The sequence below is a fragment of the Grampus griseus genome (assembly GCF_964374135.1).
Source record: "Grampus griseus genome assembly, chromosome: 1".
Classification (NCBI taxonomy): domain Eukaryota; kingdom Metazoa; phylum Chordata; class Mammalia; order Artiodactyla; family Delphinidae; genus Grampus; species Grampus griseus.
The window spans coordinates 357,793-372,713 of record NC_139017.1 but is presented as its reverse complement, the minus strand read 5'-3'; the positions used below and the strand labels follow the sequence as shown (position 1 = coordinate 372,713).

The 14,921-nt window shown below is 47.4% G+C and overlaps 1 protein-coding gene across 1 annotated transcript in view; it reads right to left on the bottom strand.

Moving 5' to 3' along the window:
- Positions 1–1,992: 1,992 nt before the first annotated feature.
- The window catches only part of KDM5B (lysine demethylase 5B), a gene marked incomplete at its 5' end in the record, with an annotated part of 76,696 nt that continues 63,767 nt past the window's right edge, over positions 1,993–14,921 (bottom strand). Inside the window, 7 exons of the mRNA XM_082649690.1 lie at positions 1,993–3,688; positions 4,148–4,468; positions 5,689–5,843; positions 6,522–6,633; positions 8,215–8,700; positions 12,214–12,372; positions 13,048–13,227. Of these exons, the coding sequence (XP_082505816.1) occupies positions 3,551–3,688; positions 4,148–4,468; positions 5,689–5,843; positions 6,522–6,633; positions 8,215–8,700; positions 12,214–12,372; positions 13,048–13,227 (1,551 nt within the window). The 3' untranslated portion in view covers positions 1,993–3,550. The remainder of the gene's footprint in view (positions 3,689–4,147; positions 4,469–5,688; positions 5,844–6,521; positions 6,634–8,214; positions 8,701–12,213; positions 12,373–13,047; positions 13,228–14,921) is intronic.

The following is a 14,921-nucleotide window of genomic DNA, read 5'->3' as shown; positions in this document are numbered from 1 at the left end:
CACCATCTAAAGGTTCCATCCTAACTGATAAAAAGGTGAAGATGTATTCCTATGTAAGCAATCTTGAAACACGAAAATGTTTACAAAAATTTGGAAAAAGTGAAAGGTACACTTTACAGATGGACTCATGCTTTGGAAGTGGATTTATAATGGTACGACTTCATACGAGGTCCAGGCAGCTTCTCTGTCCCACGGAACCGCCCAGAGAAGTTGAGGGCCTCAAAGGATCCATGTGCTGGGCTGGAGAGGGTGGAAGATGGGAGCCATCGCCCCGGTGCTCAAGGAAAGGCACCGGGCTCTTCATCCTTTTCCTCGGCTCTTCCTCCCAGCAGGTGAAGTTCAGCAGAAAGGAACTGTGTTCTCTGCATCTTTACGCCGAGGAAGGACCATTCTAACAGAGGCCAACGCGCAGCACAGACTAGGCACAGGTACTGAACAACAACAGGCAACGACGGTTAAAATCCCTGCTGTGCCATTCCGCCTCCTGTCCCAGGTACGTGGCATCGACAGTCCACCCCAGTCTGTGTCACGTGTCAGGAACCCCAGGTGGGGCTGAGCCCAGAAAAACACCCACAGGCACGAAAGCCTGGTGCAAGCCGAAAGCGGGTCTCCATTTGAGAGGGCGGTGAGATTAAAGCAGCGGCGGGGCCCATGATGAGAGCCCAACCAGAGGGACAGGGGGGCCGGGCTTCAGCCCTCCAGGAGACACCCATCCTGTCCGCAGGCTTACCCCTGCCCAGGGACCCATGCTTCCACCGAAGACCTCAAGTCTCATGAACACCTCTGCCTCTCGTTACTAGAGCGTGCAGGCAGAACAAAGCAGGTTTCTACCAACTGCCACAACCTCAGGTGGCATCTCTGGCTTCAGATTCGCTCTGAGAGGGGTAAACAAGCCCCTCCTCCCAGGATGCTGAAACGAAGCGGTAAAGCAGCAGACCTTCCTTTTACAGCGCGTCCAAATCCCAGGCTTCCTGCAGGACAGAGGCGACACACAGGCAAGCCCTTTGCGCTCGGTGAGAAATCCTACAGCCTGATTTGGGAGGAAAAACAAACACAGCAGTCACGGCACTGAGGTGGGGGCACCAGATTCTTCACCCACGTGCCCTCCTGGCTTAGGCTCCAATCTCACTCAGCCCTTTCTTCCTCACACCTCACGCAGCTGCAAGACCCGGGACGGAACAGTGTCAGCTTGCGTGTGGTACCGTCTCGCACGTGTTGCCTCGTGCTTCCACGAGGGTACAGGTCAGCCTCACAGCTCACACGCACAAGCACGGTTTGTAGATAACACACCCCACTCTGGGGTCTCGGTGGGTCCCTCACAGAAGGCGTCCATCGGGGGTTCGTGTTTCCACATCGTGCTGGCGTGCAGGTAGGATGGAGGCTCCAGGAGAGCCGTCATCATTCACTAGCAGGATAACTGTTGGCACGTGACAGGCCTTTAACTTCAGTATCGACGTGTGTAACAGACCATGGCCCCACCTGGGTGGGAGGTGGTTTACATACACACACTCCTGCCCACCCCCCCCTAACCGGGGCAGAGACTCTTCAGCACAAGGGTGCTACTGTCAGGGACCCTCCAGGTGAAGAAGAAAAGCTCGTGGGGCAGGGGAGGTGCACAACAGATGGGCAGAAGCTCCCTCCCTACAGGCAAAGGCTTTATTCCAGGAGCAAAGTCCCCTTTAACCTTATGTTCTCCGTGGAACTGGGAGAGTCAGCATCGTGCCCCAATGTCGGGGAGTCTAAGAATCGGGGTGCTTAAAAAGGCCAGAAACCAGCAGAGATTGGCACAACGTTGTGAATCAACTACACGTCAATGAAAAAACAAAGGCCAAAACCCCTGCCACTCCAGATCGGACTCTGGAGATTGCTCTTCTCCACTGGCCCCAGAAGCCCATCAGACAAGGAGAAATATGACAACTCTGGGAAAACTGCAGACGATTCAAAGTCATTCTTAAAGAGATTTAATTATCTGAATTGCATAAAAGGGGGCAGTACACATTTAAATCTCTGCTACATCACAAACTGCTGTTTTTGTTGTTTTATTAAAGACCCACTGTTTCTACCCATCTTCAGGTTTATGGCTATATAATGGAGGGAAAACAGGTATTATTAGCAACAGGATAGCAAACAGCAAGCAAGAGTCTGTTCACCAGAATGTCTTCTCCACTGCAGAACAGAGTCCTTTAAAAGAAAAGGCAGAGAAAGGCTGTGAGCCATCCATGACCAGTAACAACAGTGAGAGAGAGAGCGAGATATAGCAAGGAAAGTGAGAGGGCAGAGCCTGGGTGTTCAGAAGTGTTTCCTCGACCCACACCCTCCTAGCTCTGTGTGAGGGTGCACTCTCCTTAACATCTCCCCTTCTGACATCTCAACCCTACACTAAGTTTCCCTGTCAATTCAAATATAATAAAGACATCATTCCCACGAGGAGGGCCGATCTGAGGACTGGAATGATTTGCCAACATTCTGAGAAAGCTTATTTAAAAATAGCATGGCTTTTAAGACAGGTTCTATTCCTTGAAGACGGGAGGAAAGAGGGGTCTTTGTGAGTGGGGACTGGAGGCATATGGCCCACCGAACAGAGCAGGATACAAAAGAATCCCCTAATGTCTGCAGGCTACCAGCCACCGCTACTGTAGCCTGGCTGGGCAGAGGCAAAAGCAAGCAACCCCGCCGCTCTTCAAAGCCCACAGGTGGAGGGGCAGAAGCAGATGTAGGCTAATGGCTCTAAATAACCAGCATTTAATGTTATATTAGGACCAAGGATTTATTCCACAATATAAACTGCAACATTTGATACAAGCTACCAAAAAAACAGGCGAGGAGGGAAGGAGCAAGGAGAAAGCCAAAATACAGCTGTGGCAGGTACTTACAGAGCAGCCTCTTTTCTATGTCACTAGGTCACCAGTGACACTAGAAACTAGACGTTTGCGTTCTGACATCAACCAGATGCTAAAGCACCAACACACTGTTTGGAAGTTTGTTTTGTTTTAATTCCAGCCACTGAAACCAACATGGAAGTTATTGCTTAGATAAATAAACCTAGTCTACCAGGAAAAAAGAAAAGTGGATAAAAGAAACAAACAAGACCCCCAAAAGTGAAAAACTTAAGCTCCCCAATATGGTAACAGAGTAAACAAGAGAGAAATTCCTCAAATGAGGATTTACTGGAATTTCTGGTGCTCTTCTGGGCACTGAAACTGAGTTGGACTCTTAAGCCGGTAAATCCCAGAAAGAGGTAAGATTTTAATGCTGTACATGAAAGGTGCAAGCTCCAATCCTTCCACATTGGTGGGAACCCCTGCAAAAAACAGTCAGCATTTCAAACCTCAACAATCACAAACGGCTCTTAAGGAAAAAAATACAAAAAGTGTCAAAAAATTTTTTTAGTCGTTTTTTTCTTTTTTTCAAAGAGTTCTGGAAAAATGATCCCGTAAGGAATAGAAATAGCACCGTTCACAGGCTGGTTTGAGTGCCAGGCCTGCAGCTTTGCTGCGACCCTGGAGGAGTCCTCTGGCCGGGTCCTGAGTTACAGTCAGGGTCCGTTGCTCTAGCTCCGGCCTGGCGCGCCCGGCGCCGCACAGCACGCGCACACGTAGTCCTCCTCCTCGGCCGTCTCGGGACAGACGCCAACACAGACCTGATGGAACCACCGATTGCAGCTGCCATCACACTGGACCCAGTCCACCTGGTTACAGAGAGCAGGGAGACGGGGTTTTCAGGGGGAGAACAGGCCCGACAGACACCAGGCAGGCAACTGCCCCAGCACTGGGACCTCGGGCACAGCAGCCCAAGCGACCGAGTCAAAGCCAGTCTTCAAGTGGTGACTGCTCTGGGGCTAAGACAGCGCCGCCCTGTGACAAGGAAGCAAAGGGCGTGGCAGCAGCATCCCTCCCACCTTCTTAGCGCTGGGCGGTGAAAGCTGGAGGAGCAGGAAAAGGAAAAAGGGCAGAGGAAGAGTTTCTTCAAGAAAAGGGAGAAGACCCAGGAGCGATGTGAGAGCAGAGGTACCAGTGGGGGAGGGTGAGCAATCCACTCAGATGGGCTCAAGGCAGGTAAGCAGGAGAGACCCGGCCAGGCGAGCTGCAGCTTACAGGGTTTCTGAGTTAAGGGAACGCACGTCCTCCGCGGCCCAAACCTCACTGACCTCGTCTCCCTCCGGCTGCAGGCAGCTCACGGCCGGGCAGACGGCGTCCTCGTCCCCAGAGTCCTCGTGCTCCGAGCAGGACGCGTCTGCGGGCAGGGACTGAGCGTCGGCAGAAGGGACCAGCTCATGGCCACGTGCCCGCTCTAACTTGAAACTGTTCGTGTCCTTGCGGTGGCTCAGTTTGATCCTCTTCTTTTTAGGGGTCCGCGTTTTGGCGACTCGATCCCACCGTTCACTGGAGAGACCTTCTCTTTCCAGGCGTCTCTTCAGTTTGCTCTCGAGGCCGCTGACTCCGTCTCGCTTCCCACGGCAGCCGTCACTCTGGGTGGAAGATGGCAAACTCCATTTAGCCCCTCGCCAAAACCAGTGATGCCAAGAACTGGCTGCACGAGAAGCGGGTGCTCCCCATCGACACCGACACGTGCTGCACCGCCCCCCCCCTTCACATCCTACAGGACCACCTAACTTCACTGTTTAGTCTACCAAAGCAACACTGGAAAACAGAAATGTCACAGACACAATTCGTTTCAAATTAGCCAACCAGCTCCGGGAGAGGGGAGATGCCACATTCTTTTGGCCAAACCCACGAGGAAGTCCCTGACGTCCACAGAGTGTTTTCTATCTAGGTGTTAACCCACAGACAGCTAAGGAACCAAGGCAATACCTTGCTTCTTTATGCACATCTCCACCCCTTATAGGAGGAAGGTGCATTAACTGAACACAACTGATAACAGTGCTACGCTATTTGGTGTCATAATGAAAAACAAATCCTAAATGCCAGCGTCTGCCCTCATGCTGTTTTCAGTGAGATTCCTCCCTATCTGACTACATTCTCAGGGGCATTAAATGTTACAGGTCAGCAAGTTCACTCACAGGAAGCAGCAGCAGCAGCATCTTACGCTGCTAAGAAACAGGACATTATTAGTTATCCCCTTCAAGTACGTCAGCACTCAAAACGGGCACCCTTGGGACTTCCCTGGCGGTCCAGTGGTTAAGACTCCTTGCTTCCACTGCAGGGGGCATGGGTTCAATCCCTAGTCAGAGAACTAAAGATTCCGTATGTCGTGTGGTGTGGCCAAAAAATACCCAAAAAACAAACAAACAAAAAAAGGGTACCCTTGGTCTAGTCACCTGGTCCTCACACCAGCTGCTGGGTTCGGTTTAGAAGAGTTAAAGCATTTGTTACATGTTGACTCCAAGAATGAAGGCTTTATCCCAAAGGCCTTTCCAGCTATAATTACATTTTCATCTCTACAGTAATTCTCTTACTGAAGAAAAATAATCCTGCTTCTAGCTATTAACACATGGAAATGATGAGAAGCACACCTTGCTAAAAAGAAAACACAATTTCACACAGTGGCTTAAAAACCAGCATCAAAATCCAGGTTGTGAGCCCAAAGTGCTCAGTGACAGCCGTTGGAGCAGGGCTGTGGGGCAGGTGGTCTGCATCCTTTCCTGGACCAAAGACAGCATCTCGTCCCCGAGCTATTGAAGGATGATGACACTCCGAAGCACGCTGCCGCCCAGACCCCGACGCCCACCTTCTCACTGCTGGGTCTCACTGGAGAGCTGCGGTCAGCTTGCTGCGCGGGGCTGGGCTTTGCGAGTAGCATCTGGTAGAGCTCCTGAATTTCAGGAAGGGACACCTGGAGCAGCTGGGCCTCCATCAACAGCTCACTCACTTCTGGGCTTAGACCTGTCGGAGACAAGACCGGATCACGGTGACACCCACCTGAGACATGAGTGGAGGAAGACCACCGCTCCCATTACCACCCTTTCCCTTCAAGTGAGGTTCACTCCACAGGCCCAGAGCCACAGCATAGCAGGCCCAAACTGGACTGTGTAAGTCCATCAGTGACTAGGAGGACTCCCGCTGATGCAGGAGGGAGATACCTCTGCTTTCACAGAAGCACAGAAGAGCCAGGGCCTGGGCACTCTGAGTGGGCCCAAGGTTCCAGGCACAACTCATGGGGGAGAGTTGCCCTCAGGGAAGGACAGGAGGAAGGAGGCAGGGTCTCTAGAGCCCCCTCAAGTCTCCTAAGTAATGAAGCAACAAGGGAACCCATGGCTTAGCATCTGATGACCAAGATGCTTGGTGTTTAATTATCAGTTGGCATGGGACGAACCCTTTCATCCCTGAAAGCAACGGATATAAAGACTTCCTTTCTGTTTCTTTTGCATTTATGAGCCTTTAACTACGATTCTTCTCCTACCTTGCAAATACATAGTAATCCATATCCTACATATGAGGATAAAATCCTTTTTAATGGTTCCTAGTTTATCTGCAACAAAAACCTACTGCACCATCACTTTTTACTCTTCAGCCCTCAAAATCATAACAATAATAATGGTGATGATAATAATAAATACAGACCATGGAGGGGGATACAGCTCCGTCCAGCAGAGAAGGGAGAGTGTAAATATGAGGTTCTGCCGTCCCAGGCACCGGGCAAGGAGAAGGACGTGGAGGCAGGAGGCTGAGATAGCTGGCGGAAGGAGAACATCGCACAGTGAGGCTTCTCCAGGGCTGAAGCCACTCCCACCACCCCAAGAGAAGTAGCTTGGGTTATCAGGCAGCAACCAGCAAAGAGAAAGGTTTGATTTTCCCAAACTGAAAGAAGTCTCCTGGCATCTCAGATTTGGCCAAACCAACTCATATCCACCAAGCCTTTGGTCTTCCTGGTTGTACCTGGACTGACTGCAGAGGTGAAGAGCACCACTGGGAAGTAAGTCATTTTCTCTGCGTGGCAACAGATCACACAGCCTTTTAATCTCTAGGTAATCCTCCTTCTGAAGATTATAACCCGACTGACACAGATGTGTACCCGCTCTGGGTAAACCAACTGAGGAACTGCCAGAAAGCATTCACACCCACGTCACCACCTTCACCAGAGCTTATGAGAGGAGCTGGGAGAAACAGTCCTTTGACCACAAATTACTAAGTAAATAACAGCCGTGCCTTTCCCTTTTATTAACATAGGTGAACTCCTAGCACATCGTGTGTAAGGAACACAAATGTCTCCAGCGTAGGCTGCCCAAATACCCACAACTCAACTATGAGACAGAAATGTAACACATCGTTTGCTAAGTGCCAGGCACTGTATTTCAGAAGCCTGGGGAGAACTTAAAAAGACAAGGAAACAAATACAACAGAGACCAATCTTCTGTCCTTGTTCCTAATCTGTATGACCTTCAACTCCTACACTTCACACATCTCTGCTGGTGCAGCACAAGGGACGCGTAGTATCTGCAAGAGAATCTGCCAGACTTGGAAGTCACCAGGTTAACATTATGAGAGGCCTGAGTACTGCCTGCCTGGCTGCACTCCTTGTCTCCCACGGAAGAAGACAGAAGCCCGGCCGTCCCAGTGACACTCAGGGGAATCTGGCTTTGGCAGAAAGACCACAGATGGTATGAAACCCACCGCCTCTGCTCTGAAGCAACTTACTAACACTCAAGACACATCAAAAGCTCTTCTTCCTCAAAAGGCAACCAGAGACAGGAGGAGGCACTTTCCCTTTCTCCTCGGTGACTTACACGAGAGGAAGCAGGAAAAAAACAGCCAAGCAAAGAATTTTAAAATACACGTATATTAAAAATACATCTGGGGCTTCCCTGGTGGCGCAGTGGTTGAGAGTCCGCCTGCAGATGCAGGGGACGCAGGTTCGTGCCCCGGTCCGGGAAGATCCCACATGCCGCGGAGCGGCTGGGCCCCGTGAGCCATGGCCGCTGAGCCTGCGCGTCCGGAGCCTGTGCTCCGCAACGGGAGAGGCCACAACAGCGAGAGGCCCGTGTACCGCAAAAAAAGACGAAAACAAAAACAAAGAAACACATCTGGTTCCCACACATCAATGGAAAAATCCCATGCGCATACGAAGAGGTGAAATCTGCTCCACAGGACGCGTGCCCGGCTATCGGGAGCAGAGGGAACTGAGGCAACGCGGCAGGTGCGCGCAACCCTCGAAGGTAAAGCGGGCGCTGGTACCGGCGGCACCACCAGAGCTACCGGCTCCGGAAGAAGGCACAGAGCTGAGTCCGATAACCAGCGAAGGAGCGTTGCGGCTCACCTTGCTTGTCTCTGGCGCCTGTCCTGCTGCGGCCTGCCGTCTGCCACATAACAGTCCTGAGCCCGTCCGCTCCTGCGTGGGCTGGAGGTTACCTGACGAGAGCAGCTGTCGGGCTTTGTGCTGCCAGTTCACGGTTCTTTCAATCATATACCGCAGCGCATCTCCCTCGGGAAGGCGAACTCGGATACGCTGGAGGGAGGCCAGCAGGGGCAGAATTTTCTCTAATGGAGGTTTCTCTGACCTCCGACAATGGGGACACAGCCAGATCCGGGGGCCCTGCGCAATACTGGGTACTGCCACACAGCCGGTGTGGAAAGCATCCCTGCAGAGTTCACACTGGATCATGGGGGCAGCTGGGGCCTTCTGACACAGGCAGACCTTCATCTCCACATCCTGGACTGGCGACAGCAATTTCCCCTCATTGGCTTGTCTGAGAGACTGCAAGGCTTCCATTTCTCGTAAGCGGGCTTCCCCAAGCGTTGCCATCTAGAAAGGAGAAAACAATCAGGGACAATGTCACAGAGAACTCAGCCTTCTCCTAAAACTAGGGTCCTGGTGGCTAAGAACACCGGGCTCCAGAGTAGACTCTGCCTGCCTCACTAAGTCAGGTGGGCAACAACATCCCACTGTGGCTAAATTTCCACACGTATAGAGTCGGTAACAGTGCCCACCTCACAGGGCCGCCACGACGATGACACGGGCTGTGTGACAGACGCTCTGACTGGTACCCAGCAAACCCTCAGTGTGAGCAGCTACCTAACACACACCATTCTTCCAAGTCCAAATTCCTCACACATTTCTCTCTTAGAAAATGTACCTCTCTTGAAAGATACAGGCTTTTCACAGTCTGGGTGTACTAATTTCTGAGGTTTTCGATTTGTTTTCAGTTCCAGTAGCTTTTGAGTTCTTCCAGAAAGGCACTTTAGATGAGAAAGTCTGTTAAACAGCCGTAGTAACCTGTGTCTCTTACTGCCTTTAACATTACACCTTACATGTGTGCTGGACACCAGAACTGTGTGTAGTGAAGCTGGGTCCCTCACGAAAGAAACAGAACCACTTCACCAGACTTCCCTTACACACATGCACACACACACACTCACACGCTGTAAGATCACTAGGGCAGAGATAAAAGCAAGCTGCTTTTCTGCAGAAAGTGGCAAGTATACTCATTATAAAGTCTTTTCTCTCTGTTAAAACGAGAGCCATGTCTCAGCAAAGTTCTGAGTTCAGTTTATCTGTATAAGCGACTTGAAAACACAAACATAATCAGCTTCACAACAAAAAGCTGAAGTGACACTGAACATGTTTCTGACCAGTACGTGCAAGCTGCCCATACAAGGGACTTCTACGTGAACAGACCAGGCGCCCACTACATAAACCAGTCCAGGCATTACAGACTTATTCACCTCGCACCATGAAGTAAAAGCTGCCTAAGGGTGACCAATTCAAATCACTAGCTATGTCAGAGTTAGTCACTACCCCCTCGAACTTAACACATCCATCTTCCACAGCGGAAGGCTGGACCACCAAAATGCTAATACTTCACTGAAGGAGAAATACAGAGCAACAGGGGGTAAACATAGGCCTTTAAAACTGAGCCTTCCCCTTTAGAAATAAAAACTACAGGCTGCAGGAACCATTCCCTTCCCAAGTCTATTCCTATAAGCAAGTCCTTAAAACGTTAATTTGTCATAGTTAAACCATTCTCGATGATCGGATCCAGCCACCACCAGATCCATCCCGATTCACCAGAAGAGGAAGCTGAGTCCTAAGGCCAGATCGACTCTTCTGGATGAGAGAAGAAAATGTATGAATGATGGATTAGGGAAGAAACAGATCCAGAAGTAAACCACCTAACAAACCTTTGGTATATTTAAGAAACCTACTTATTTTTCTAGCCAAAAACAATGTACAGGCGGCATATACGGGTTATGTGATCACAAAGTGATCAACAGGTAATGTACAGAGGTTCACAGACTAGATCAGCAAGACCAGACAAGCAAAGATCAAGACAGTGTCTTTACAAAAACGAACCACATAACAGTGGAAAGTAGCACCTTGAAAACACCAGAATTATGCTCAGGCAGCCGCATCTGATTAGAGCCTGAAGTAAGGGACAAACATGCCAAAGAAAGTCTGTGTCAAAATACACAAACACATCAGGGCAATCCCATGTCAATCACAAGAGAGGTCAGGCAGCTACGAAGGATCAGACCATAAAGAAGGTGCCTGGACCAAGGACGAGCCCAGGCCCAGTAGCAGCTATGTTCCTGCTCTGGGATGGACAATGCTTTGTGCCTTCAAAACCATCCTGAAAGTCTGACTTCATCAAACCAAAAAGCTTCTGCACAGGGAAGGAAATCATCAGCAAAATGAAAAGACAACTTACAGAATGGCAGAAAATATTGGCAAATTATAATTTGATAGGGGTCAATACCCCAAATCAATGAAGAACTCATACATCTCAATAGAACAAACAAGACAGCATCACCACTACTAAAAACAAAAATCCAATTAAAATGGGCAGAGGATCCAGTAGACATTTTTCCAAAGCAGATATACAGATGGACAACAGGTATGTGATAAGATGCTCAACATCACTAATCATCAGGGATATGCAAATCAAAACCACACTGAGATTATCACCTCACACCTGTTAAAATGACTGTCATCAACAAGACAAGAAATAACAAGTGTTGGTCAGGATGTGGAAACAAGGGAACCCTCGTGCACCATTGGTGGGAATGTAAACTGGCGCAGCCACTGTGGAAAACAGTATGGAGGGTCCTTAAAAACTAAAAATAGAACTACCATATGACCCAGCAATTCCACTTCTGGGTATACATCTAAAGGCAACAAAAACACTAACTTGAAAAGATTATCTGTACCCCCATGTCCAGTGCAGCATTATTCACAATAGCCAAGATATGGAAACAACCTACATGTCCACTGATGGATGAATGGATAAAGAAAATGTGGTATGTATATACAATGGAATATTATCAGCCACAGAAAAGAAGAAAATCCTGCCATTTGCAAGAACATGAACTCTGAGACCATCATGCTAAGTGAAATAAGTCAGAGAAAGACAAGTACTGCATGATCTCACTTGTATGTGGAATCTACAAAAACAAAACAAAACAAAACAAAAACAACCCCACAGATACAGAGAGCAGACTGGCAGTTGCCAAAGGCAACTGGTGGGGGAGATGGGTGAAGAGGATCAAAAGGTCAAAATAAGTCCTGAGGATGTGATGTACAGCATGGTATGACTATAGGCATTAATACTATGTTATATATTTGAAAGTTGCCAAGAGAGTAGATCTTAAAACTTCTCATCACAAGAAAAAAAAACTGCAACCATGTGTAGTGATGGATATTAACTAGATTTACAGTGCTCATTCTGCAGTATATACATATACTGAACCATTGTACTATACACCTGAAACTAATATAATATTACAGGTCAACTATAGCTCAATTAAAAAAAAAATTTTTTTTTAATTTTCAAAAAGCATCCAGATCACATAGCTGTCTTCTTCTGTTCTGATACTCTGCTCACTAAACATTAGCTAGATACTGCTTCACCTTCCTGAAGATGATACAATCTTTGAATCAACAGGGCGTATGCTAAATGCAGGTCAGACTCAAGTATCCAGTGCCCTTTTAGGTGTATTTCTTGTTGTAAACTAGTAAGTTGGCATTGCAGTTCACATATCCGTTAGCCTGGGTGTCCTGAACCTGCATCCCTGGACCAAGCCTTGGGCACTGGAAAGACTATTTCTGAATCTGGGAGGCCTTCCCTGAGTCCTCTGCACCACTATGCACCTTCCATTCAAAACTTTTACAAATGACAATTCTCCCAAGGCCGCTCTGGTAAAACGGAGCACTTTTAAAGTTAGTCTTCTACTTGCCTTCCCAATATGACCAGTAAGTAAGAGAGAGTTAGAGATTATCCTCCCCCATGGAGAAAAGAGGAGGAGAAACCCCAGTACGTACAGCTGAAGCAGTCTCTCTGCTTTCAGTCAGAGCTCTCTCCAGGTCACTCAGACTCTCTACTCTGGGGCTTCTCTTCTTGCCACTTGGCAAGGGCTCCTTTAACTTTCTCTGCTTCCTCTTCAATCCCCAAAGGCCAATATCACATCGAGGACACAGCACCTAATGTGGACAAAGCACCACCGCCGGTAAAATGGATTTCAGATGAAGCATTAGTAAGTCACCAAATAAAAGCCTAAGGAGTGGGAAGGATGTGAGTTTCTTAGTATTTTCTGTGTAACATGCCTCCCTGAAGCCAGAAACTCTCTTCTACAAAGGAAGGAAGGAAGGAAGAGAGGGAGGAAAGAAAGAAGGAAATCTCACAAAAAGACAGACTTTGATTCCAGATTCAATCAAACAGTAAGTAAAAAAATGTGATACAGAATGATCCCAGTCATAATGTGTGACCAGCATCAGCTTACCAAAAAACACAAGAAGTGCAACTATAGTACTTTGAGAGGTGGATGAGATCTTTTATTGCGCTTGTTAAAAGCAAGTGGTGAAGCATGGCCAAGGTTAAACGTCCAATTTCAACAAACTGAGGAACTTCAAGGAGGAAAATTTCTTCCTTAGACAGTGAATGCTATCCCTAAACATATGCAGAAAACATTTTAAGATTCTTCTAAGTTTCAATTGAAAGTTTCAGTAGAAACTTAGAAGAATCTCCCTGGCTCCACTGAGAAAAGTAACTCCTAGAGCATAGATCAGTCAGTGATGCCACCTCTGTGTGTGAGGGACTACATGTTTTGCCAGGCTAGGGGACCCAAGGTCTTGTAGGTGGGCTAACTGCAAACTTACCTCCAAGAGAGAATAGGACGAATTCTCAGTCAGGAATGTATTAGCAGCACATTCTTTCCAAACGTGAACCTCAGCTACTAGTGACTCCAGTCTCGGTAAAGAATTCAGATGCACCGGGATAGATCGTCCTCGTGTAACAAGTTCTATCAGTGTGTCTAGCACTGGCACACGTCCTCCAGCCTAATAAATCAAGGCGAAAAAAATTACTTCTATGTAAGTGGGAAAAGTACCAGTCGGACCGGGCCTACCCCATGATTTCAACATATTAAATTCACGGACGGGTGCTGACAAAACCTGCCAGCTGACCGATGGTGGTGGAGGTGGAGCAGTGTGGGTTCTTCCACTCGACAAGGAAGAACCTACTTTGTGCTGGGCCCATGGATACAACTTTGGACCTGGCATATACTGTGCTCCCTTTGTTCAGACTGTTTATGCCCTTGTCAATTCACTTGTCATTTTGGTCCCTATGGATGGTGTGAAAAAAATTCAACAGAAATGTAAATTTGTAATAACTCAAAGGATTTCCATACTGACTTAGAGAAAGAAAAGCAACAAAACAAATATTTTACTCCAATTCACTCACCAATGATGAATTACAGTAACTCAGTATAGATTATTGAGGAAACAAAAAATGAGTTGTGAAAGCCCACTGGCTCTCCAACTTTATTATTCATTAAGAATCACCTTGGGGGCCTTCTATTTATTCTCACAGGATTGAAACTGTAAGGGCATAGGTATTCTGCTGGATGCGTAAAAAGGTGACTCACAAATTATATGCTATGCCTATGGTATTCCATTTAGAAACATATGGAGTACTCCCTAAGTGAACAGCAGAATACTGGATGACCTTTTAAAATAAATAATCCACTAAACACGAAGAGGTTCCTTGTTGTTGGTCACACCTCTCTACTAGTCCTTAAATATATGACGCAAGGAAAGACCAGGCTATTATTTCAGGAATGGAGCAAAACTTGCTTTTCGTCCTTATGGACATTGTTGCAAACACCGTACTAAGCAGTGCATACATTACAGCACATGAAGGGAGCAAACCCACCCAGACATGTGTCCTTGCTTCTGATTTCATATGCTCACCTCTCCTCGTCGTCATGACCTCACCTTCTGGCTGCCAGCAACCATGAGTGGAAGGGGGGACCGTGACTGTACCCGCTACAGTTCCAACAACCACAGACAAGAGCCTGCATCAAAAACCTCACTGGGGAAGTTTATGTACACAGCAAACACTTTCCTTGGTTTTTTCTTTGGCGGGCTGGGGTCACCCCTTAATTATGTAATATTTATCAAACAATGTATCTTCTCTTCCCTATTAACAAGAATAGATGTCCAGATGTTTTGTTGAAAACACGTGGCTAAAACTGTCCTGTTTGGCATTTCTCATTAGCAATTGGTTAATTAGCACCACTTAAAATTACATAGATATTCAGAAGACCAGATGGTATTTTATTCCTAGAATCTGATGGCTTCAACAAAACAGAATTTGAGCCTCAAGAACAATATAAATTAAAATTTTAAAAACCTATCCCATTAAATAATTCCAAGATCTTTTTTCTCAATAGGACCGTAAGACCCACTGGTTTATGATCGTTAGAAAAAGGAAGACACTCCCACCAACCACTTTTCAAATGAAGTTATCCAGCTGAAAATTGGGAAGAACATAGAATATATTCTGTCTATACCTTAATAATGTTACAAGTGAATTTAATTTTCTATTTTAACTTATAAGTAAGTCTTAGCAAGTACAACATCTAGCACAGGGGCACAGACACTCAGTGCTGATTACTTTGGACAGTTACTTTAGAACGTGCTCATCTCACTGCTTTTGTAGGTATGGAGCACATTTAAGTCATTACTTGGTG